The sequence below is a fragment of the Pleurodeles waltl genome, chromosome 2_1 (genome assembly GCF_031143425.1).
Source record: "Pleurodeles waltl isolate 20211129_DDA chromosome 2_1, aPleWal1.hap1.20221129, whole genome shotgun sequence".
NCBI lineage: Eukaryota > Metazoa > Chordata > Amphibia > Caudata > Salamandridae > Pleurodeles > Pleurodeles waltl.
The window spans coordinates 545,331,189-545,357,649 of NC_090438.1; the positions used below are offsets into that span (position 1 = coordinate 545,331,189).

General features: G+C 44.6%; 1 protein-coding gene across 2 annotated transcripts in view; it reads left to right on the top strand.

Annotated features, from left to right (window-relative positions):
* PDCD6IP (programmed cell death 6 interacting protein) overlaps positions 1–26,461 on the top strand; it is a 322,785-nt gene that overhangs the window by 172,675 nt on the left and 123,649 nt on the right. For both annotated transcript variants that reach the window (XM_069214865.1, XM_069214874.1), the window contains exons 13-14: positions 11,095–11,343; positions 22,732–22,866. In XM_069214865.1, the coding sequence (XP_069070966.1) occupies positions 11,095–11,343; positions 22,732–22,866 (384 nt within the window). The remainder of the gene's footprint in view (positions 1–11,094; positions 11,344–22,731; positions 22,867–26,461) is intronic.

A 26,461-nucleotide genomic window follows, 5' to 3' on the forward strand; every position in this document is an offset into this window, starting at 1 on the left:
TCGAGGCACCATTTTAAACATCCGCGTGGGGCCTCTTCTCTTTCCGGTGGCCACCTTACCAACGGGAAGACACACGATTTTTCCCAATTTACTGCTAAGCCAGACAACGATCCAAACTCCGCTAAGAGTGACATTATGGAAGGCAACGATTCCGTGCCTTTTCGGGTGTATATTAGAGCATCATCAGCATACAGCGAAATTACATGGTGCATTCCATGCCTATATATGCCCCATTCATTTGCCATAGATCGTACTTTAGATGCTAGTGGCTCCATGGCTATAGCAAATAATAATGGAGAGAGGGGGCAACCCTGTCTCGTGCCCCTATAAATTGGAAAGCTGTCAGAGATCACTCCCCCCGTTTTTACTCTAGCTCGTGGGTTTGAGTATAGTGTGCGGACCCAGCGCATGTAGTTAGGGCCTATTCCCATCTGTCGCATTGTGGTCATAAGGAAGCCCCATTCCAGCGTATCAAACGCCTTCTCGATGTCTAGTGATAGTACCATTTCTTCGCATGCCTCCGGAGGGGTGTCTCCCATTACGCTTAGGAGCCTACGGATATTTAAGAAGGTGTTACGCTTGGGGATGAAGCCGTTTTGATCATCGTGGATTACAGTATGTATGATAGGAGTGAGTCTATTGGCCAATATTTTACCGAGTATTTTGCAGTCTAAATTTAACAAGGAAAATGGTCTATAGGATTTGACATCAGCGGGATCGCTCCCTGGTTTGGGGAGTACCACTATCATTGCCTCTCTTTGGGATGAGGGCAGTAATTCAGTGGCCCATGCCTCTTCAAACACCCTCAGTAGATGGGGCTTCAGTCGGGATGAGTATTTTGAGTAGTACTCTATTGGAAGGCCATCTATTCCCGGTGATTTATTCCTGGGCATCTGTGCTAGGGCTAAATCTATTTCCCCTATTGTGAGGGGAGCTTCCAATGTGTCCCTATCTGTTTGGGATAATTGCGATAGGGGGGATCTGCTCAAAAAGGACTCGAATTGTGTGGTTGTGCACGAAGTGCGCTTAGAATATAATTTCCCGTAGTACTCCTTGAACGTTTCGTTTATCTCTACTTGTGTAGTGACCATTTTGTGATTATTGACCCTAATAGCTCCTATGGGGGAGTGTTGTCTGTCTTCCCGTAGTAACCATGCCAGCATTTTCCCTGATCTATCACCTTCCGATTGCAGTCGAGTTAAGTGGTAATTGTAATCGTGGCACCGCAGTCTATTGTCTGCTTCGTTGTATTTTGCACGGGCTGCTTTTAATACTGTGTATGGAGTTTCCCCTCGCGCAACTGCTATTTCCACTATTCTTAGTTCCTTTTCTAATTTGGTGATTTCAACCCACAGGGTGCGCCTCACTCCCCAGCTTACGGAGAGACACTGGCCTCTGATCACCGCTTTGTGGGCGTCCCACTCCGCAGCCCTTGTGTTTGCGGTGAGGTCGTTTGTTTCCCAATATTGATGTAATGCGGTGCTTAATTTATCTATAAATGCCGGATCCTGAAGCGCTTCTACTTGTAAGCGCCAGATGGAGATCCCCTGCAGACTCCTACCCCAGTTCAATGTCACTCTCAGCAGTGAGTGGTCTGACAGCATCTTCGCTAGGTATTCTGTCCTGTTAATCATGTCAGATATGTACTGTGTGCCCCAGATTACATCTATTCTGGTGTGTATCTTGTGCGGGGGTGAGTAAAACGAGTATTCCCTCTGGTGGGGATGTCTTAGGCGCCATATATCATATAGTCTCATGATGTCCGCCCAGTGTTGCACTGGATTTGTGTTGCTTCTCATCGCCTTTGAGCCCCCTAGTGGGTTGGATCTATCTACAGCGGGGTCCGGTGTGCTATTAAAATCCCCACCCCATATGGCTGGTGCTGATGGGTTTGCTAACAATGACGGCGTGAGTGTGCCCAGGAATCCCACTGTGCCTCCGTTTGGGGCGTATATACCAACTACAGAGAGTTGTCTACCATCTAGTTGACCTTCCACCACTACGTATCTGCCCCCTGAGTCTATTCTGTGTGCCGTTTGATGGAATGGGATGCCTCCTGCAATCCATATTAATACTCCCCTTGCGAACGCCGAGAATGTCGTGCCTACCATTTGACCTCCCCACTTCACACATAGCTCCCGTAGGTCTGGTTCCATTAGATGTGTCTCTTGGAGGATGGCTATATGTATTCCCAATCGCTTAAGGCGGGCATAAATTCGAGATCTTTTGCTCAGTGTGCCCATGCCCCTTACGTTCCATGTCAATATATCATATTGATTACTGTTGCATTTAATTTGTGATGCCATGGAAGGTTATGGGATGAACCTGTTCTTGTACCTCCGCCTTACTCTGTTGGCCTTCCCTTTCCTGGCCGTCTATTACCTCAGCGTGAAGCATTCGCCCGCAGCAGTAGTGTACGCTTGCTCGTGTTATGATTAAGGTGTGTATTTTGGTTAACTTGCTACTTCCCTTCCCCCCCAACTAATTCCCCCACTCTACTAACAACTAATATAACACTAATTAACTCACAAAGGTGTAATAAAACCTGTATCCATCTGGATATCCGTGGTGGTGGTTTCATGACGGTCTTATGTGGCTCATTTGTAGGGCTCACATCTGACCGCAGACTATGTCTGCATGTATTTGTGTGCACCCCCGGAGCGTGTATCCCCCTGGTTTCTGCCCCACCCTCCCCCCTGTGGGGCCCACCTGGAGCAGGCACAGATTTATACAAAAGATACGCTTTTTGTTGGAAAAAGTCCATGCATCGGGGTCTCTCGTCATTCTGGGTTCCCCCCGCGTCTACCAGCCATGCATCCTCCAAGTTCTAGCACGGAGTTAATACTGTGAGCCAAAGTCAGAGATCATCCGCTGTTCTGGGGGTGACCCGCGGGCCTTTCGGTTCCCGCGTTATTGTGGCGACAGAGCTGGCTGTGTCCGAGTCTATGCTGATTTCTGAGGTCTCCCTTATTACCTCAAAGTTATTCTGTGTCAGCAGGGGGGTTTCTTTCAAGACTTTTGCTCTTTCCGCAGCTGCTTGTTGGGCAGACGGTTGGACCTTTGTGCGCCTCCTGGAGCGCTTCTTTGACGACGTGAGTGACCATTCCTCTCCACCACCCTCGTCGTCGCTCATGTTTGCAAGGCCTTTAGCATGTAGCCAAGTCCAGGCATCCTCCGGAGAAGTAAATATGTGCGTGCGTTCCTCTGATATCACTCTCAATTAGGCTGGGAACAGTAAGGCGTATTTGATGCTAAGTTCGTGTAGGCGTTGTTTGACCCTTGCATACGAGTTACGTTTCCTTTGCACTTCTTGGGTAAAGTCTGGATATGCGTTGATAGTTGATTCCTCGTACTTGAATGGGCCTTTGTTGCGGAAGTGTTGAAGGATTGCGTCTCGGTCCCGGAAGTTTAAGAATCTAGCAATCAGTGGTCTGGGGGGTTGCCCAGGAAGCGGGGGCCTGTCCGGGATTCTGTGCGCCCTTTCAACTGTAAAGAACTTTGTTGGGGTCCCACTTAGCACCTCCTCGATTAGCCATTGTTTTACAGTTAGTTCCATGCTCTGTTGCTGCGTGTTTTCGGGGAACCCCAGAAATCGGATATTATTGCAGCGCGATCTACTTTCAGCCTCCTCCGCCCTTCTCCATAGCGCCTTCAGTTCTGCATCCAGACGTTGAATCTGCTTCTGGTTGTCCTGCGCTGGGGGGGTCAGTTCAGCCAGCCCGTCTTCTGCCGTTTTGACTCTTTCTGACAGTTTGCGATAGTCTACCCGGAGTAAATTCAGGTCTTGCGATACCGCGTCTATTCTATTTTCCAGTGATGTTTTAGTGTCCATATTCGCCTGTAGTACCCTCTCCAGCTGCGCAGATTGTGTCGTAAGTGTGCTCTCCAGGGTCTGTAGGGTCGGGCTAGTTTGTTGGTCGGTGGACGCTGCTCCTTGTGTTGTGCGGTCTTGATTTTTAGCTGATTTAAGCCTGCCCGCCATCATACACACGCGTGAGTGGTCCCGGGTTCAGGCAGCAATAGTCCCCGGGTAAGAGGCGTCTATACGAACAAGTTGCGGGGGCCCCTGTTGGCACGAAGGGGGCAGGTCATCCAGCTCTGCGAGGGGCGGCCTTTGCTGCTCCCCGTTCCCACAAGGCTTGTCCACGCACACCCTGGGTCGCCCACTCACGTATTGTTCGGTATGGGGCCCGAGTCAGGGTGGGCTCCCCACCGCTTCTCTCAACAGTGGGGAGATTAGCGAGGAATCGGGGGGAGAAGGAGCGACAAGGAGAGGGGGGCGCAGGTCCGGCCCCTCTGTAACACTCCGCGCCGCAACACGCCCTCAGTGCCCCCTCTTACCGCCGTGCGTCATCAAGTCAGGCCATGCCGCAGTCTATGGAGGGGTCGGGCCCCGTGGCGCCACAAGCAGGGCACTCGAGTAGGGAGAGTCTTCTTGCCCCGGCACCAATTCGAGCTGCTTGCTGGGGGCCCGGGGAGCGCCCCGGATTCCTCGAGGGGTGCATCGCCCGGTGCGCGCCGGTTCCAATTCGGCCGCCTGGTCTTGGTTCCGAGGCAGCAGGGCCCCGGGCGGAGCGCCCCGTCTGGTTTTCTTTTGCCGTGTCCTGCCGTGTTAATCCGGTGCCCAGAGCGCCGGAGCGCTGGCCCCGTCAGCGGGGCGATCACTCGCGCTCGGGCGCCCGCAGCGCCGTCCACAGCGTCTCAGGGCCCGTAATGGCCGAAGCTCCGTTTGCCAGCACCCGATCTCTGGGTCGGCAGCTCTCTCAGCGACGGCACCTGACACTAGCGGGTCGCGCCAATGTCCTTGGGGTCGTCCCCGTGCCCCCGTGCTCTGGACCCGCTCCGGGGTCTGCATCAGGATTTTAACAGCGAGTCCGGGGCGGAGCGCGCACACTAGCCGTCCATCCCGGTCGCCATCTTGGCTCCTCCCCTAGTATCCTCAGAGATGATCAAAATAAATTAACAGACAAACTAAAACAGACAGAAACAAACATAGGTGATATCCTCCCTGCCCACAAGGAAAATAAAAATGCTATTGAACAATTGCAACAACTAGTAGAAGCCTTGCTGGAAAGAGTCGAGGACACAGAAGGGAGATCTCGACGAAATAACGTCTGCATAATTGGCCTCCCAGAAGGGAAAAAAGGATAAAACCCAACACAATACGTGGCGGTCTGGCTGAAAATGATAGCAATAGCTGGATTATCAACCCACTTTACAATTGAAAGAGCGCATCGGATCCCTGGCAGGAAGACCCCACCAGGGGCACCGCCGCGCCCCCTGATAGCCCGAGTACTGAACTACAGAGATCGTGATACCCTACTACATTTAGCGAGAGAAACAGACTCCATCATCGTAGATAATACTCAAGTTTCCCTATATCCAGACTACATGCTAGCAGTCCAGAGATGTAGAGCTTCCTTTCAATCTGTAAAAAAGCAGCTCTGAGCGGAAGGACTTCCATATGCCTTACTATTTCAAGCCCAATTACGAATCACTTATAATCAAAAGGCACACTTCTTCAAAACACCAGAGTTAGTACGCGACTGGCTGGACATGGCCTTCCCAAACCCAGCACCTGAGGGACAAGGTGATACCCTACCATTGAGACAGACCCGCCAACCTTGTAAAGACAAGCGAAATCGACAACACTGGACGCGGGGAGAAACAGGCCCCACACTGTCGCAAGTACTGGAGGGTCAGAATGATGCAATACAGTCAGAATACTCCACACAAAGAGTGTACTCCTCTCATGGAGTTGCTTCCTCTGTGGATAGCACCGTCGCGTCAGACTGATAGGGAAGCCTGGCACTGGTCCCCTCCATTACGCCACAAACAGCGCAGGAACTCTAATTAACAGCCTAAGCGAAATAGAACCTCTAACGGCCCACTCCAAATACTACAATACAAGCAGTATGAACAATCACAAAAGGCCCACATGGACCATGCAGCAATTTAAACTGATCAGCTCTAACATAAGATGACTCACACCACCGGTAGAAAACTGACTACCTCCAGATGCAAAGTTTGGCTGCAAAAGCCGACCTCAAAAGTATACAGACAAAATGTTTATCTCATTGTTAATGGATGTGTCCCTATTTATTGTGGGGATTTTATATCTCCCTAATAAGAGGCGGGCCGGGACAGTCGACCTCTGTGATCCCGGTCTTGCCTGGGAAACCCGTTAACCACGGACAAGAGCTACTAAACCTACATCTGGTACAACCCCCATTGCGTAGGCTTGTTTGACCATTTTCACAATAATGGTTATAAACCAACCAGGTTTTTATTGTGTAAAGGTTTGGCAGAGTCTGGTTTGGCTCTGCCCAGTATTGGGTTTCGTTGGAGGAACTGTTTATATGTTTTTTATTTTTTATTTTAAAGTTTTGACATCAAAACCACATCATGCATAATACATCTGGGGGGAGGTAGCTTGGCATGGATTGGAGGAGAATTTATTCTATTAAGGCCCTATGATGTTGTCGATACCTGATTACAATATTCTTACCTGGAATGTACGTGGGATGGATCTATACACAAATGGCATAGAATAATGGCCTAATTGAATCGCCGTAAAACACATATAGCTTGCTAAAAAATGGCAGGGACAACTGCTACACACATCATACTCTGCGTTTTCCAGAGGAACGGCTGTATGGATATGGGCTGGGGGTCCCCTTTGAAGTACTGGATACGAAGATAGATGTAGAAGGCAGGTACACCCTGATAAGAGGTGACTTGGATGGGAAACCTGTAGTGCTAGGCAGTATATATGCTCCAAATAGCGGCCAGGACGCCTTCCTGGAACGCCTATCAATGGAAACTCACACAATGGGCACACATCCCCTGGCTATTAGGTGGGGACTTTAATGCAGTGCTAAATATCACTCTAGACCGCTCCACCCCCCCACTGTCGGGTACTAATGGACAAAGACAAGCGGAGGTACTGCGAAACTGGTTGCATGGCTGGACACTTAGCCGGGGTAATAACTAATTTCTTCACCGACAACAATGATACCGCGTCCTCTCCATTGGTGGAATGGGAGGCGTTCAAAGTGGTGGTAAGAGGAGCAGTGTCAGGAGCGCAGGTGGTAATATCAAGGGAGCTAAAACAAGTAGAAGATAGACTGGGGCCCCTAGAGAAGGAGGCGGTATTGCAACCCCCCCGAGCACAGCAATTACACGAAGCCAGGGCCGAAAATGCGGAGCTACTTGAACGCCTACGAAAAATCGACTATGAAAAATACAAAGAATGTACACGCAGTGAAGGGGATAGGGCAGGTACACTCTTGGCGCACCTTATAAAAGATGAACCATCCACCACCCCAATTTTACACATTAAAACGCCACAACAAAGTAACATAACTACTCAGTTGGAGATCAACACAGCATTTTGAGTCTACTACATAACCCTGTATTCCGCCCCACCAGTGCTGGATCGGGAGCGCCTCAGCTCCTTCCTAACTGGCATTGAGCTCCTGACACTTAATGATGAAGCCAAACAAATCCTGGGAGCGCAGATAACACAGGGGGAGATAAGAGCGGCCATTAAAGATATGGCCTGTAACAAATCACCGGGATCAGACGGGCTACTGTCCGAATTCTATTCCTTGTATAGCTCTAAATTACCCCCTCAATTGGAAAAATTATACTATGCCTCGCTGACGGGAGGACACCTCCCAGATACTACTAAACAAGCAATAGTGACCTCATTGTTAAAGCCTGGGAATACTGCAACAGATATTTCTTCCTATAGGCCCTTATCCCTACTGAGCACAGAATATAAAATACTAGCAAAAATATTAGGGCTCCTTAACTTTATAGGCAACCTGATACATACAGACCAATGCTGATTTGTACTGTCTCGAAATACCTCCTTGAATATACGCCGGCTTTATCATATGATAGACTCTGCCAGAGAGAGATACCCCCAAGCAGTTTGTCTCTCCTTAGATCTTTGCCAAGCATTTGACTCCTTAAACTGGGGATATATGTATGAAGTGTTGAAACGTTTTGGGCTTCCCCTTGATTATATACGTTGGGTCCGATTGCTTTATGCTGCTCCTACGGCAAGAGTGCGCACAGGGCAGAACATTTCAAGCTCCTATTATATTCATAGAGGTACTAGACAGGGATGCTCACTGGCTCCCCTGCTGTTTCTGTTTATCTTGGTGGTGGAACCCCTGGTGCACCGATTGAGACAAGACGGTGAGTCCTGGGGAATCGACGTAGGGAGAACAATGCATTCGACATCACTGTATGCCGATGACATTGTTCTGTATGTGAGAAACCTCGGCCATAACACTGGTACTGCTGCACAGATATTTCATGATTTTGCATCATTGTCATTGCTGGTCATCAATTATGACAAGTCTGTAGCATTCTCCATCTGTGAAGCTGATATAGGAGAGACAGTGGGCTTTGGTGATAAGCGACTGCGAGTAGCCACAGATACCTTTCGATACCTAGGTTTCAGATTTACCAAACCCCACTAGTCTTGCTGGAGGGCAATTTACAGAGAGCGATGACCTCACTCAAACCACAGATTCAGTTCGGGATAACACTACCAATATCCATTGCAGGTCGACTAGCACTGGCCAAAATGGTGATGCTACCCTGTGTCATATTACTTTATGAATCTACCAGTGAAAGTGCCCGATATCTATTTTAAAGCACTCCACTCTATGCTGCTTAAACTTATTTGGGGGCGAGGAAGGCAACAAATTAGTTTGGCAAAGCTACAAATGCCGGTGGACCTGGGGGCATGGGCGCACCAGCTTTTAAGGCCTATTGGGTGGCGAGCCAACTACAATGGCTCGCATACTGGCTGGTTGGACGAAATTTGCAAGAAATAGAGTTCACCCAGGCAATGTTCGATAAGGGATGTCTCCACTCCCTGATATGTCCTGGATCCCTTACCCTGTTGCTGCAAGTGGCCTTGCAGTACTGGATACTTGTGTTAAAATATACAGCTGGTACGGTCCCCTACGCCCCTAATATCCCGCTGCTAGGACTCCCTGTCAGTACTGGAACATTATCCCAAAGCTGAATACAAAGATGGACACAAGAACGAGTAGACACGATTGAGATGCTATTCAAAGATCATCACTTACTTACGCATACAGATTTCACACATGAACACAACCTACCAACCTTGCTATTCTTACTACATGCAAATATAATACATTATGTAAAAAACTATTGGGGCCAAGATGGCATAGAACCCCCATGAATGACCTCATACATATTGTGTATACCATAGGACACAGGAAACACTTAATAAAATGGCTATACCGGGGACTTAGAATACATCTACTACAACCCCTGACAGCTCTAAAAGTCAAATGAGAGATGGACGTGGGTAGAGAACTATCAGACAAAGAGTGGTCTTCCATCTTGGAATACCCTAGCCAGGTGTTGTAACACCAGATTTAAGTTTATACAATATGCTATATTGCATAGAGCGTATCTCACACCACGTAAACTACATATATTATACCCTGCATTGCCATCAACCTGTCCCAGATGTGGGGTAGAAGAGGCAGAACTACTACGCATGCTTTGGAGCTGTCCTAATATCTCCCAGTACTGGCATGGAGTGGGTACCGTTTTGGAGAAGGTAACAGGAAGCAATGTTTGGAAAACAGCAGAGGTATGTTTACTTGGGTTGTTTCCCCACACGAAAAAAGGAAGAGTACCCTCTCTGTTAGCAGACTTGGCACTCTTATTGGCAAAACACCTATTGACTGGGCGCTGGAAGGCCACACTGGCACCCTCTGTAGCGCAATGGAGTATGGAAGTGTTGGAAAGGGCTCAGAGTGCAGCTCTCAGAGGAGAGTAGAGAACTGAGAAGATTACCTATGGATCTAAACTGGGATGAGATGCTAGATGATTTTAAAGCGGCATGTGAGGCAGAGGGGGTCCAGTTACAAATGTAGAGTTGTCCGTGCTGAGCTTCTATGCTGGGCTAGGCCTAGCTGCTGCTGCTGATGATTAGCTAATAGCAGAAATGTGCCATTATAAAAAAGCCACCAGGCACAGATGTTCAATAGGATCTCTTCGGACTATAATCTAATAGTGGCTATGCAATAACGACAAATGGCTAAAATGATGACACGCCATTGCTAAGTTTCCCCCATGAAAGCAAGATGTCAAACTAGTAGGTGGAGGGAAGGGAAGAATGTTAAATGCTTAAAAGTATTAAATAGAACACAATTTCATTTGATGCGATACACTATGACGAATAAGTACTATATTTCCAAATAGTCAAGAATAAATGTTGACATAATATTTGGAAGCAATATTATATACCAAACTGCATAATGTACTACCGAGACACCAAGATAATATTGTTATGTATTATATGCTATGTAACATGTTATCCTGAAGTATATGGTGTAAGCTATTGTATGACATACTAAAATCAATAAAAATGTGTTTAATTAATATATTTTTTTTTAAATGTAAGCAGCACTCTCATATCTTGCATGATTACGGGGGTTACCATTTTAGTAATGTGAGTGTGGTCTTGCTGGGAGGTGCAACGGTTACATGTGGCAGGTGGTCATCAAGTTATGAGATTCTATTACCGTAGAAGACACTTCTCTTACTGCAACTAGAGTATGTTTGATGGCAAGGTGGATTTTTCAGGTTGTGGCAGCTGCGTAAATGGACCCGATCCTCTGTATTGACTGTAGCATGCGGCGGGGTGCCCATCTTATTGTTGTCCATGTGGAAAGTTTCAGGTCAGCATTCAGTCGAGGGGAGGTGAATTAGCTGATGTTATTCTATTCAATGTGTTTGACACATAATATAGAACACTATTTGGGGCATAGCGGATGTTAACGTGCAGAAGTAAGTCTTGTGAGTGCCTTATCCCTCCTCCATGGCAGCAGAGCAAGAGGGCTGGGTGGCCATCTTACCTGTGCTCAAGCCACGCCACTCCAAAATCTAGAATTGTGAAAATGACTTCACTCAATCAGGTGACTTTTTTTAATGCCTTAATGTTTGATTGTTCCTTATTATTATGTTATAGTTAATATTATCTGCTTTCCTGAAGTCATGCTAATTGATACTTTCCTCATTGTCTCTTAGGTTGTCAATGTGTTGAAATCCTTGCTTGCCAATCTAGAAGAAGTGAAGAAGGAGCGAGAGAAGCTTGAGAATGATATGAAGTCAGTGAGTTTTGACATGACAAGTAAATTTCTGATGGCTCTGGCACAGGACGGTGCTATAAATGAGGAAGCTATTTCTGTAACTGAACTGGACAGACTATATGGAAGTTATACCCAGAGAGTACAGGATAACCTTAAGAAACAGGAAGAACTTCTCAACAGTATCCAGGTAAAATTTATCTTAATTGGTATGGGGGTAGCTTCTAAATCCAAGCACGCCTTCTGAGACCTTCCAGGTATCCCTGCCCAGTTCACTTAGAGCTCATACCACACATGATATTTCTATGCACCAATAACTTGTCCCCAAAAATATGTTTTTTTTTCTTAAATCCAGCTGCTAGACTAAGAGCAACAAGCCTGTTTGGGAGTGTTTTGCCAGTGTTTCTGGTGTTCATAATATTACCTGACTATTTAATATAGCTCTCAGCTTTGGGGTACAAACTGGATGTAGGTCCGCAATAATTAACATGAAGCCTTCCCAAAGGTCCACAGCTAGCTTGTCTTCATTAAAAGTTTGAACGCCTAAATAATAGATGGACTCTATTACTAAAAATGTAATTTGTATTTAAAGCTTATCTAAATGCTTTAAGGGCAATAGCGTGGAAATTCCTGACTGAAGTTGGTTGTGTTTTCATAAGGGGCACCTGTTGTCTTTAGTACGTATGATTCACTGGCCTACAGAGCATAAGATCTTCCTGCCAGGTATGTTTTTTTCTGTTTATGCACAGTCTTGTGGTCCACTACTTTCTTGAAGGTGCTCTTTTTAGATCCCCTCATTATGAGTGACTACGTTTTGCCCCTTTGCTCGTGCCTTTGTATCAGTCGAGGTAGCAGAGAGGATTGCGCTTTAATATGTTGCTTTAAAATTACCATCTGTACTGATGATGGAACATTTTCAAATACAGAACGTTCCACAGTCACTGTACATGCCAGGCTCTGATATCCTCTGTAGAGTTGCAGCCACTAATGAAATGAAGACATTCTTCTAATCATGAGAAATAATATTCTGGAAAAAAACTTTAATTGACAAACATTTCAGAAATGATGTGAAACAAACTTTTCACCCAGCATTTTTCAAATTGTCTGCAGTTTCGTAACCAAGAAAGGAAACACGCGGTGTTAAAATATGCTTCACTAACCGCAAAATATAGCTTCCCTGGCTAAACGTATCGTCCTTCAGTGTCTTAGCGTCTTTGGGTGGCCTGTCCTACGTCTATTTCTAATTGTCTATGACTTAACTAGTTCAGAGAACAAGGCCACAGAACACTTCCAAATCCACTCATTCAGAGCGCAACTAGTGACATTAGCGTACTCACTGGAGTCCTGCAGCATGCTGTCTAGTATGAGGGTCGCAGTGTCACCTCTAATATATTTGTACTTGTGGATTTAGCGAATATGGCATTCTGAGTCTGTTTGTCAATCAAGGTTTTTCGCCAAGATAGTCTGCAGAGATCATTTTCCCTTCTAAATGCATCAGACCTTTGTGTGAGGAAGAGGATGTGTTATTGTTAGCCTGCTTTTAGTAGAATCTACATTTTTGGTAGCACCCTCCAACGTTAAATTAGACACTCAAGAAAATGAGAATAAAATGAAAATATTGCTGAAATTACCTACTGTTCCTTTTCCCCCAATCCTGTCTAAGATTGTATATGTGCTATATGTTGATAGACATGTTAACTTACAGTGAGCTTAGAGCCTGCCCATTACTTACTATTGGTTGGCTTCACTGTCACTCATTTGGTTGTCTTTTAATTGTCAGCTTCCTTAGGCTTTCCTTCCTCTTCTTGTGTTTGTCCCTTCCCTGGAGCATGGATTAATTACTTGTGTCCTTCCATTGCAAATGTTTCAGACATTGCTTTTTAGGTCGAGCATAGCAGCACACAAGTGCTGCTTTTCAATGTTTTGGTATGTATCTGGACTTATAACAATGCCCACATCACGCCCATCACTACCACTCATTCGTAGGCTTAGCCTTCAAAATCCTTTGATGGCATTGGTAAATGGCTTACGTTTTCCCTCCTTGAGGAGGTTTTTTTACCGCCTTGGCCATTGCCCCTGTTACATGGCAAATTGCACTTTTGCCGATAAGTTTGACTACGAGCAAATTTATTTTTTCTTTTGTGTGTCTCTTCACGCTGGTGCTCATGGCGGCCATGGCACTGTGAATCGGCCCGTTTATGTGAAACTGTTTTACTTTTCATTTACAATTTATGTGGCAAAAAAAGTCCGGTTAGGAGTTTACAACGCTAATAGCTCTAACTACAGCAAATGTGAGACCCGTATCTTGCAAACGCTAATAGCTCTAACTACAGCAAATGTGAGACCCGTATCTTGCAAATGCTTGTTTCTTTTTGTTTTAGAACTCCACAAGAGTGCATGTCTACTTCCCACCTGCCTCACTCGTACTTCTCCCCCCTATGTGCTCATCTTTCTTGCTGTCCCATTCTTGCTTCCTCCCTGCCCACCTTTCCTTGCTGTTCTTGCTTTCCCATCGCTTCCTGGTCTGTTGGCTTCTCCATCTCTGCCAGGCAACCCTCTGTTGTCCTCTTGCATCCCCAACCTCTTCCACCTGTCTTTTTTTGACAGCTTGCCATCTGTTTGTCAGCTTGCTTTCACATCCCCTCCTGCCCTCTATTGTCTGCTTGCTACTCCAGCTCCTCCTGCCTACCCTCTGCTGTCAGCTTGCTGCCCGATACCCTCCTGCCTGTCCTCTGTTGTCAGCTTGCTGCCCCAACCTTTATCGCCTTCCTCTGTTATCAACTTGCTGCCCTAGCCCCTCCCAACTACCCAGTAGTATACGCTTGCTTTTCTGTACCCTGCTCCTTCCCAACACCTACCACCCATCCTCTGTCCTTGCCTTTCCTGCCTGCTGTGCTGTCAGTTTGCTTCCCCCGCCCCCTGCCTGCTCTGTTGTCAGCTTGCTTCTCCATCCCACCTACCCATCTTCCATTGTTACCCTGCATTTCCGGCCCCTCCAATCCCCCTGCTGTTGACTTGTTGTCCCAGCCCCTCCCACCCTCCGTTGTCACCTTGCTTCCTCATCCCCTCCTGCCTACTCTTGACTGTGTCCCTCTACCCATCCTGCCCATCCTCTGTTGCCCGTTTGCTTCCCCATTCTCTTCTCTTACGTTTCCTGTCCCCATCCACGTCCTTTACTCCCTGCCCTCCGTTCCTCCTTGTTGCCACATCCCCCAACTCATTTAACCATGTTATTTAATTTGTAAAAAGTGTTAGCATTGGCTTCTTCACGCAGCTTTTTTTTGTTAATTTATTTTTGGGAATGCTGCATAGCAGCTTCTCTGCTGTACACCATGGCTAAAAATCGTTGCCAAGCCAAGAGCTCTCATGGGCAAGACTTGTAGGCTTTGCTAATACTTGTTACAATAGTCTATAATGCACAGAAGACGGGATGATTGCAGTGAGGTGCGGATGTAGAGCTGGACAAACTAAAAAAGTAAATTGAAGAGCTGAGCCAAAGTCTGGCGTGAATCTGGGCCCATGCACTAGCCGAGCCTTGACAGTTTGTGCCATGTAAATTGTGCAACATACCTAGTTTAAAATTGTGATAGTGTCCTCAAAATTAGTCCGTCAGAATATATCAGTGCTTTGAAAGCCGCAGATAGTTTTAAACATGGATTTAGAAACATTAATTTCGTGCCCCACCCTCGTAACAAAAGGAGGCTCTGGAAAATAAAGTAATCACTTAGGATCACACAATCAATCTGGGAATCCAGGATTGACCCCAGATTTTTTGGTTTCACATTGTGCATGTCAGCCAGTAGATTGGTTTTGCACTGTACACTGAAGATTATTGCGTTGCCTTTTAATGTTTGTGCTTAAAGTTAAGAATGTGGGTGACAGACAGAAGCCACATGAAAGCTCAGCTCGTTTTGGTCTTCATGGTCCAAGGAGACCTGGAGCTGAGCACAGGCCAGACATTTGGCTTGATCTTTTGGTGGATCGCCCATCTTTGAGTAAGTGAAGATGCTATCGCTGATTACAGGGTGAAATATTACAAATGAAATATTATTCATGATGTATTTTTCTACTGAGGTGAGACTGCACAGCCCTCCTACTGAAAGAAGTACTGGAATAGTCAAAAGTGCATGGGTGGTCCCTCCGCTATGGTGGAGGAGTTTCACACCCTATCACCCCCACTGAAAGGAAGCAGAAAAATACAATGATTTATTATCATTTTATTTTTCTGTTTAGGTAGGGCGAGGCCAGCATCCTCCAGGTCATCGAGGTGGGGTGGAGTGCCAAGTGCACTCTAAGTGTGAATGTTGGTTTTGGCCAGCTCTACGAGGCCAGCCAAACCAACATGCGCACTTAGAACTCTCTGGTGGAGGCCAAGCCTAGACTCCTACTCCCTCACTCAGTGGCTTTTCAGCTCGCTCAGACCAATCCCAGCGCTCCTCTCATGCTGTGCAACAGCATGAGAGAAGCGTTTGGATCGGGCAGGGAGCAAGGCTGAAGCATTGAGGCGGCGCGGCAGGTCAGTGTTAATTATTTATTATATTATTGCCCCTCCCGCCTGCTGCCCCACCAGCAGCCACCCCTGCAAAAGTGGAACCTAAGAAACACATGCCAGTGATATAGCTATATTCCGGTATTAGTACCTAATCTCCTTAATAACTACAAATAATTCATCAGGTGTGTCCTGTGTCAGATGATGTGCCAAAGATGAGACGGCCTGATGAACATTTTCTTCTTGTAACCCACCCTCTGTGGAACAACTCCAGGCGTGTGCTTTGATAGTCACCATGGCTGGTAACATCCCCTTTATAGACTTTTGGCCTAGTTAATACAACAATGAGACAAAATGGAGGTCTGTAACTAGTGTTGTTTATTTGTAGAGGAGGAAGTGTCTTATAGTGCAGTCAGTGCAGCATACAAAATATTGTTCGTTATTGGGCTGTATCAAAATAACTGCGCTTTCTGCATATCTACTCAAACACCAAGTATTTCGTTAAATGCCACCACAACAGCTTTTGATTCTTGGCACTTTAGTATACGAGAGGCTGATTAGATCGGTCTGCAGAATGGGATACCTAGTCTGCCCACCTCAGCCACTGGGTGTTGAAAGTATTTTGCCTGCTCATATGAGTGCATTTGTCGAGTACCCCATAATAAGACAGAATCGATAATAAATTAATATAGAACTCATGACCCTGGAAAAGATAAAAGCACCATGTAGTCAATCGAGCCTAACACCAAAACATTTCCTATATAGACTACTCTGCATTGCTAACAGTCTTACAATCAAGCACCCGTCCATGATGTAATGTTCTACCTGTCCTCTAATACTCTTTGCTGCATCGTCACAGGTATGACACACTATATAAACGCAACTATGATATAGGAAAATGTACTCAAATATTCTATCTTGTATCATTTGTAAGTAGTGTACCACCTTTGCTGGATCTCTTCGTTACTCGGAGTTGTTCTAAACACTGGTGTCATCGACTTTGTCACTGTAGCACTGCGACCTACAGGAGGACCATCGACTGTATCTGCAGCCATTCAAAGCATTACACTTTTGTTTATTATGCTTTGGAGGGCATGTGCATGAGAGTTTTAATGGGGTATAACCAATGCATTATTTAATGCATACCCTGTTGATTTAAAGCTTGCAAATGTGTTTGCATTAAGCTAATGCAAGGCAAGGGGCATGATGCAGACTTGCCAATTCCAAAGGAATAAGTGCACTTTACGAGTCCGACATTTTGTAGTTGGTGAAGATTCTTGGGAGCAGACGTCTTGATATAAGACTGAAGAATAGTAAGCCCAGCAGAAAGATTTGAAAATATATTTGAATGGCATATGCTCCGTATTATGGAATGCAACATTAGTCTTACTAGATCAGGTTTTTTCTACAATATAGGTGCCTTTTCTTGAATTGCCACGCGTGCTTGTTGATGGTAAAGTGAAAATATGTGATAATCCGTGGTTGGAACGAATAAATGCATGCACTGAAATCAGTTACCCTGTCTATGTGCATTGTCATCCATCTATCAAAACCTTGTTTATATTAATCCACTGGTCCATCCACAGAAACTCCAATAAATAAAAATTAAAAAAACACATCCGCTTATCAAAAATAAAAACAAACAAAAAAACAGACCTGATATCTTTGCAAATGCTTATTTTTTTCGGTAGTAATATTGGACCATATTGCACGGTTACCTGTTTTGTTTGTATGTGTGTGCGTGTATATATTACACAGTGGCAGATGCCAAAGTGTAATTATAGTTAGGTCACAGATTCCATAAAAAGGCATTTTTGTTTCTTTAATCTTTTGGCATTGTTTGACAAATCTGCACAACACTTTCCAAAACAAAGTTCATACGCTTTGGTCCCCTCATGGAACATTTTGTGCTAATCAGTCTAGTGGGAGGACAAGCACAATGGGTGTCCCAGAAGTGTGACTCCCCATTTTAGTTCCCATAGGAATCTTTGCTCATCTATAAAGAAAAAACAGCTGTACAGAATTACATCAAACTTGGCAAAAAGAATGTTACTCCAAAATGGTTCCTTTTTTCATTCTATTTAAATCCATTCTGCTGTTTTCAATAAACTGTCATTCAAAAAGGTGCTTGGGGAGGGCATGGAAAGGTTAAAGTAGGTCAAAAGCGTTATATGGACTTTTGGTGTCCATTTATGGTCTCATTGGCCCATTCAAAGTGGTTTGGCAGATTCTGCTTACCTGGCCACAACTTGGAGAATATGTTGTGGTAGCCATTATAGGACTCAGGACAACAAGAATTGGCAAAGCCTATGTGAGGGCTTTTGGCTTTGCCAATGTCTTATTGCCATGTTATAGAGCAACGTGCCTGCTGTGCAGCATGTGTAAAAGTTACATTTAAAAAAGCTCTATAAAAGTCCTCTAAAAAAAAAAAAAGCACTGTAAAAGTTTTCTAAATTAAAAAAAAAAAAGAAATAAGGCTTTGTCAAGGGAAGTAAAAAAAAGTGCTGAGACACAGCCAGCATTGGTTGCGGCAGAGCGTTTTTCTTTCTTCTTATGGGCGGGGTAACACAGACAACAAGAGGTTTGGAAGTGAGAAGCAACATGAACATTGGTAAGTGTGTGGGTGGGAGAGAAGAAGGAACACGGACAATGGAGGGTTAGAGTGGGTGGAAAAAAGCAAACATTGACAGGTGGAGTGAGAGGAAAGAAGCCCCCCAACGAAAATGTGCTACATATGTTCCACAAAATGGAGCATTTTAAAAGTAAAAAAAAAAAAGGGCTATGGTGCAGGAAGCTAAAAAATAAAAGTACTGTGACACGGCCAGCAGTGGCCATGTTGTAGTGCTTTCTTACTTATGACAGATGGGTGAAGGTGGGGTAACAGGAGGATTGGAGGCGGGAGGAAAGAGGTAACATGGATAGTGGGAGGTTGGGTGTAGGAAGGAAGAGGCAATTTGGACATGTGAAAGTAAGAGTGGGAGGGAAGAGGCAACAGTGACAACAGGTGTGCGAGGGAAGAAGCAGCAAGGACAATATGAGGGTGAGAGGGTAGAGGCAACACAGACAACAGGGGAGGTGGAGGTGGGAGGTGAAAACAACATGGACAACAGAAGGGTGGGGAGTTGAAGAGAAGAAACAACATGAGAGAGATGAAGAAGCACTGGCAAGAGTTGGAAGGGAAGAAGCAACACGACTGAAGAAGATAAAAAGAAAAATAGTACCTCAATCATACCACAAGCAGTGCAAGTACACTAATTAAGATGAAACAATCAGTAGTTGGTTCATGTGCTACATGAAAGAAGAGGAAGTGAAGTGGGGACAGTTACAAGGCATCAAGCAAGAGTGACAATGAAGCTAACAAATGGTAAGCAGTGTTTGGGCGCTAAGCCCCTTGTAGAGAACAATGTCTTTTGCAAGGGAGAGCGCATGCGCTTTCGCAGGCGTGACCTAAAAATGAAAGGACCCGTAAAGGGGCAGGTTTGACATCCTGACCTACAGGCCCATGGTTATGGGGGTCACAAAGCCTGAAGAGACCCCCTCCAGATAGATAAAGTGAGCCATTAGAAACAAAAGGACACCCAAAGTATCCAAAACAGCGCACCAGTCGCTAAGACAATGCTGAAGGAAGTTCATACTAGGACTAGGTGTGCATAGTGCTTCACTTAAAAAGCCTTTCTGAACCCCTAGGGAGTTCCAAGACCTTTCACCTTGGCACAAGGAGAAGAGGGAAGCGTGTGTGGGTCCCCTCCACAGAGATGGCTTTGTCGCTGGAGGCCTCAAGTTCCCTGGGACCGGCACCAACTACTACCAAAAAAATTAAAAGAAAACTGATGAGTACTCTGCTTCTGTAATAGCCTGTCTTCTGGGCTCCCAGTGCCCGGGGACAGATCACCAGCTACCTGGGTTTGTGTGAGGGGTAAAGAACAGCTATCAATGCTAGCTCAGATGAATATGGGTGGGAAGCAAAAAGCTACCAGCTCCCATGCCTGCAGATGGTGAAGTGTTCCGGATGAGTGTGAGTGGGCTACCCACATGGCCCTAGAAATGCGCAAACATTGAGTGCCCCATTGGAGGGATGGGGCACCCAGCCTCATAAAAAAATGGCTGCTTTGTTGAAGAAAGAAAAGCATCAGCAGCTCAAAGCCACTGATAAAATATTCAAGCCTGAGGCTAAAAGATTCCTCAGGGATGCTTGACAATGTGCATGTTGGTTTCTTGTGATGCCCAAGGAAGGGCAGTGGCACTACCTAGCGTAAGGAGAATTTTGGTGAGCCTGCCAGCAGTCCTCACAGAGAACACCCCTCTTTTTTTCCTTTTAATTGTTTTTTAATTGTATTTAAAGTCACCCTTTGTTTCCTGGTAGGTTATATTGGTGACCCGAGGAAAGTTTTCATACAGTTTAAAATAATCAAAATGCTTGGGCTTTTGCTCAGAGTCTCTGTAGCCCACTTGGTGGGTCTTAAGACTGTACTTGCTGCATGTTGACAGTAAAAGAAATATTATGTTTGTATTCTATTGGAAATATAATGCTTTATTGACAGTGACACAATTGATGTTACTTCATGCATCTTAATGAAAGTCATAAAGAAGGCTACTATTGGGGGCTTGGGCTTGGGGCCTGGCTGGAGGCCATGGGCAGCAAGGTTATTGTCCTAGGGGGTTGGGCGTATGATCAACTTAAAACTTGTTTTAAAACAAAAAACACATAATTCACAAAAAAACAAATGTTAAAGTAATGTTCTAGTTAGGTTTGGTAATAACATCTTAGCTTACATTTAAAAAAAAAAAACATAATGAAAAAAATCCATGATTTAAAATGACGTTATAGTTAGGTGTTGAAATTAGATAAGACCTAATGTTTAAAAACAAAACAAATGAAATTCAGTAGTTACAGTTAGCTAACTATAAATTGCACCTTACTATGCGTTGCTTATGACCTCACTCTTGACATGTTAAATGGTTTTATTGATGACATCACTGATGGTATCTGAAAAGGTGTGGATCCAGCAGGAGGAGACATTTAATATTTCATTAATAAATCACCACAATTTCATTTTTCTTGACAAAATATTTAAACTGTGGGGAGTCCATGAATTAGGCAGTAGATGTCCACTTTATGCTAGCCAGTAGGTGACAGTGATGGATGGAGTTTGTTGTGTTTTACTGCTGTTATTGTTACTTTGTTGTTCTCTTTTACGCTGTTCTGTCGGTATCATCTTTTATGTTTTGTGATGTTCTTTCGCAGTGTGTTAATAATTTGTTGTGTTATGTATTTTTAGTATGCTTGTATTCAGTTTTGCCTAACAGACTCTGGAGGGATCCATCAAGTAATGTTTTCAACATCAGAAAATATTCAGTTAAAACTGTTTCCATTAGTGACCATTTAGCCTTCGAAATACTTCATGACAGTAGTATATTTCTTGTTATTGTATGTACTGTATCCCACTTCTCCATCTTCTTGCTACAGGCTCCTCCGTCCAGTGGCACTCACCACAGTAAAACAAGGAATTGGAGTGTTTTAGGAGATTAATAAGTGTCAGAGTGGGTGTGGTGATAGATGGTTGATCCTTTGTCTCATGCAGTTAGTCTGGATTGAACAGTACTTCAAATGGCCATAGACAATCATCTGTTTTCCATCTTTTGCAATTCTCTTCCCTAAATTCCTGAACAAGATGTCATAATCAAATATTCTTAGTTAGTTTTTGTTTTGGCTTAGGAATACAGAGGATTACAAAAGGTGGCACTACTTATAAAATGTTATGAAAATCCTTATACTCCCTGATTAGAGATACACAGTTTCTCCAGGAAAGGAATTTGGAGTTCTTGTCTTCAGTTGGGATCTGATCTCACAAAAGTGAGTATATTGCTTTTCGATTGTGGTTGTCTATAGTCCATAGTGTAGTCTTATTTCTGCGGAAACTAACATCTTCTGAGCCCGGAAGACATGGAATTGTGCATATTTTGGGAGATCTGGGACCAGTTGCAGGAGTTATACTATAAACCTAACAGCATTTGACTCCTTCAAAAAAAAAAAAAATATATGTTTTAGATGCAAATGTTTTTGCACTTCCACACCTTCTTCCCTGTGTTTAGTCTCGGAGATTTAGCTCCATTGAATTCATCTATTCACTACTTTCTTTGCAAACCCCAACAACTTCCTGTTTCTTTATCCTGATTTCTTGCTTAGTTCCTGCCAGCAAAAAAACAAGCTGCAGACTTATTGTGAGGTTGGGATGTACCAAATGCTTCTTGTGAGATGGACATGTGCTCTTTGAGTTTCGCTTCAAGCCAGTGATGGTCTTTTGCCAATTTGTCTTTAACCTTGCAATGGCCAGCCATCATGCATATTGTAGGGATAGTGTAGGAGTTATTGAATTGTGTGTTTGCACCTAAAAAGACGGCAATCAGGAGTCATTCCATGGGCAGGGAAGATTTCTAAAAGTAATGAGCTCGGTTTGGACAAAGTTCAAGTGTAAGGAGGAGGAGTCTATCCGTTAAGCACTGCATCTCATGCATTCCTTAATTTCATTCTGAAGGGCTGTGCAGTTTCTCTTCAGCCGGCTAATTAGCTAGGGGTTCTCAACATAGCCATAAATACTGATGCAGAAAGGGTGGACTCAGAGTAGCCAAGGGGACTCTGTGGATGTTAGCAAAATTAAGACTCAAGACCGACTCCTGAGGAACACCACAGGCAAGATCCTAAAAATCTGATCTAAAAGTTGGCATAGAGGCAACCTGCAGTCAGAAAGAAAGGAGTTCCTGATGATATCCAGGGTAAAATCTTTTACTCCTAGTAGAGAAATACTGGAAAATATTTCTCTAACCTAAATTGAAAACATCTTTTTATTAAATATAAATTCAGATATTATTCTGCACTTGATAACTGCCTAGAGCAAGTATAAAGCATGCAGTGCTGTGCCCTCTTAGAATTAGTTTATTGTAGTGGATTACCAACTCCTGACTTCTGAATGGCTGAATTCAAAACTGTTGCTGAAATGTAACTACTCTGATATTTTGTATCTTTCATAAGCTCTGGTTATATAGCTGAAGTATTGTTCAGCTGTACTACTAACGTTCTTTTCTGTCTAGGTATCTCATCAAGAATTCTCAAAGATGAAGCAGTCAAACAGTGAAGCAAATTTAAGAGAAGAAATGTTGAAAACCTTGGCGTCAGCGTACGACAACTTTGTGGAACTGGTTGCTAATTTGAGAGAAGGCACAAAGGTTTGGTTTTTTTGGAAGGTTTTAAAAAGTCTGTACTTAATGAAACACGTTTACCTGCACAATGAAGCAAAATATGTGAAAGATCTAACCCTTGTGATATTGTGGAATGTGACATTTACCTGTAGAAATAAGTGGAAAAGGGCATGCATGTATATCTTCATCAGTTTATTCCCAGATATTGGTCTTTCAAAGGTATGTTCTAGCTCTTTGTGCTGCTCATGTCCAATATCACTTCCATTTGTGCTCCCAAACTGTCACTCGAGCATTAGTAATAATACATTTGTGAAGATCCACAACTAGTCTAAAAGTCAGCTGATATTCCTCTCGGAGACTTGCTCCCAATAAAACCTAGATGTGTTGGTACTGTCATTGTCAGTGATGTCTGGTGTAGTGGGTGGTGGAAGCTGTGGTGGCCTCCTGATGTGGGCTGTGGAACCTATTTTATTTAATTTTTTTACATTTTATTTATGTATTTATTTTACAAATTAAGCACTGATTGGGATGACCAATTGTCCAATGGTGTGTGACTGGTGGGTGGAAAAAAATGTGAATGACACTTAAACAGACTATTAGATAAAGAAGTAAAGATGGCTGGCCGAAAGCAAAGCCTGTTTGTATATGTACTATATTTACCAATATATAAAAAAACTAATTGGAAAACACTAGGCTGATGAGAGACCGCTAAAGCTGTTTGTAAGCCAAGCCTAAAGAATTCCTGGCCAAGCTCACAGTTCCGTATGAACACGCTTTCAACTTTTTCTTCAACTTCAGTTTTGGATCGATATGAGAACCGAAGAGCAGTGTCAGCTTAAAACATGCTTTTGCTCTGCAACCAGTGTATATTTTTCTTCAATACAGTCGATTTAATTCAGATTTGTGGCCTGATTTTTTTTTTTTATTGGCGGTCCGGGTAACAACGTAAGGACAATGTAGTATATAACTCTGTTGCCCTGACAGACTTCCTACCCCCAAAATTAAAAAATGACCACCAACCTGTTGATTATTTCTAAAGCATTAGAGGGAACAACCGAAACAGTTCCTGTAAATACTCTTTTAAGTTTGATGCACCTCCCCGTTAACATCACAAAGCCATCCGTGAAAATTATTATTTTTTATTTTTTAAAAGAAAATCCCTGGTGACTGGCATTTTTAGTTTTATTGCCACTTACCGGCAGTGTTTGTTTTGAGGTGATGAACAGCTATATGTCCACCCATCTAAATTAGATGGGTAGACATGTAGAGAATTCTCCAGTTGTCCAATGGAGTAAGGGCGGACTGAGAAGTTTGGCCATGGTGGAGACTGAGTAGTCTTCACCATGGCCAAACAATGGTCCGTCCGCATTTAAATCATTCAGACAGACCATCATCTTGGTGGTAAGGATATGCTGTCTTTTGTTGTGACAGAGTATCCTTACCACTAAGAGATAAATCAGGCCTGTATTGTGCACGTAGCATGTAGTGCTACTTTGCAATGTCTGTATTTCTGAGCACAATTTGTATTTGTCTACTTTTTGATTGAAATATTGGGCTTTCTATGTCTACTTACGCTGTTTTAGAGATTAAAGAGCTGAAAATTAGTAATATTTAAATACTGTGCAAAATTGCCAAGCTGGTAGAGTATGTAAGCAGGTTAATACACTTGCTGCCCCTTTCTTTGTCTCATGGGTCAAAATTTCTAATCCTCTTTGGCTGACTCACCACATAATTGTTAATAAGTCAATAACGCGTAATGTTTGTAGGTTGTGTGGCTGTATATGCACATGCTTCGTACACGCCTGTCATCTAGGAGTGTCATCTAGTTTAGGCTCGACCTTTGCAAGTTGCTTTTGTTCTAAGAAGTCTCCACTCATTAACTGTGGTGTGACACCTCTTCCTGGTGTACATTGTGCATGGTCACCAACTCCATAGTAGGTTGCTTTCTTCAGCAATCGGGTTAGAATGTGCACCAAATAGGCTCAGAATTTGTCGTGTCCTGAACACATTTTTCATATTCCCCATTCAGTTACCTTTGACTTCCATTGCATTGGCTTTGGCCAAGCTCTGATACCTTTGTCTCTGTGACATGGGAATACCTGTGGCAAGTTTAAAGGTATTGAGGTATTTCCACCCTTCAGGGTCTGAGTACCCCCAGCCCTTCCTCTCCAGAGAATGCTGCTTGAGTGATGAAACAGACACCCTTCCAGAACTGCTGTCGCTGTCACTCAAAGTATCCCTGGGCAGACCATCACAAGTTGTGCAATCTGTGCCTGTCTCCTGACCACAAGGAACACCACCTGTCTGTCATGCCTTGCCTTCCATTCCAAGAAGACCCACAGGTATCGAAGTGAACAACACAGTACTATGCATCAGCAGACATTTTTGGCAAAGAAGATCCCCTCTGCACCGAGGAATAGGAAAAAAAACCACCCTTCTGTGTCCCAGCTGCACTACCGACATCCCGTCCACAGACACTGTCGTTGAGTGAGTCATATGGACTATGCCAATAGCTTTGAGTATACCTTCAGCCCCTCAGGCCCATGTCACCAAGCCGCAGCTTCAAAAGTAGTCCAAGGCCAGGGTAGAGCACTAGTTGAGAGAAAACAAGCCCTGTGTGCTCCAGTCGGCACTGGTATAAAGCTATGGAGCAGCCAAGCCTCCAGCAAGGGCGTCAATCCTCAGCAGCCATTTAGCCTGAGCTGCTCCAAGGGCATCGAACACCACAGGGCCCATCCAAAGCTGACACCAAAGGCTTCTTCTGCACTGTCCCCATCAATGCCAAAACCTGCCTCAAATTATTTTTAAAAAACGCTTGACGCTTAAGCTGGGGGTGAAGTGGACTTTTAAATTTTGATTGATGCCTTGAAACAATGACGTTGAGGCCTGATCATGGAAGGGCTCCAACTGGAACTAGACAACAAGCAAAAGTCCCACCCAGTTACAGGCAAAATCACAGTGAAACCACTTCCATTATTTGCTGTGAGTAGGGGCTCGTTCTTCCAGGCCTTCTCCTGAGCCAGCACTAAAGAAAGGCAGAGACAGAGCCGACAGTCCTCTTTCTGAGCCTCACAGCCCACCTCCACCCTGATATCCACCATGCCCATCTCCCTCAACAGGCCTCCACCAGAGGGGTCCCCTCTTTCATATTCCAAGCCAGGTAGCCCTTATGGCCTGTCCTGAGCCAGCACTAAAGAAAGGCAGAGACAGAGCCGACAGTCCTCTTTCTGAGCCTCACAGCCCACCTCAACCCCGACATCCACTATGCCCATCTCCCTCAACAGGCCTCCAACATAAGGGTCCCCTCTTTCATATTCCAAGCCAGGTAGCCCTTATGGCCTGTTTGTCGTTTATGACTAGCAGCCAGGCGAACGCCCCATTGACGAGCCCTGGGAAGACTGCTACGTGGAACCTCTGGTGACCCTAATGTCAAATATTACCCAGTCAGGGTCTCGGAGCCTTCTGATTAAACCACAGCCTGGCCTATCATGAGGTCATCCAGAGGGCTGCAGCCTTTCACAAGGTTGACATGCATATCTCCTAGGAGGAGAATTAGTTTCCTCTGAAGATGCATAGAGGGCATGTTAAAATCTGCTTCGTCTAGCCGGGCAAGGGTAGTCGC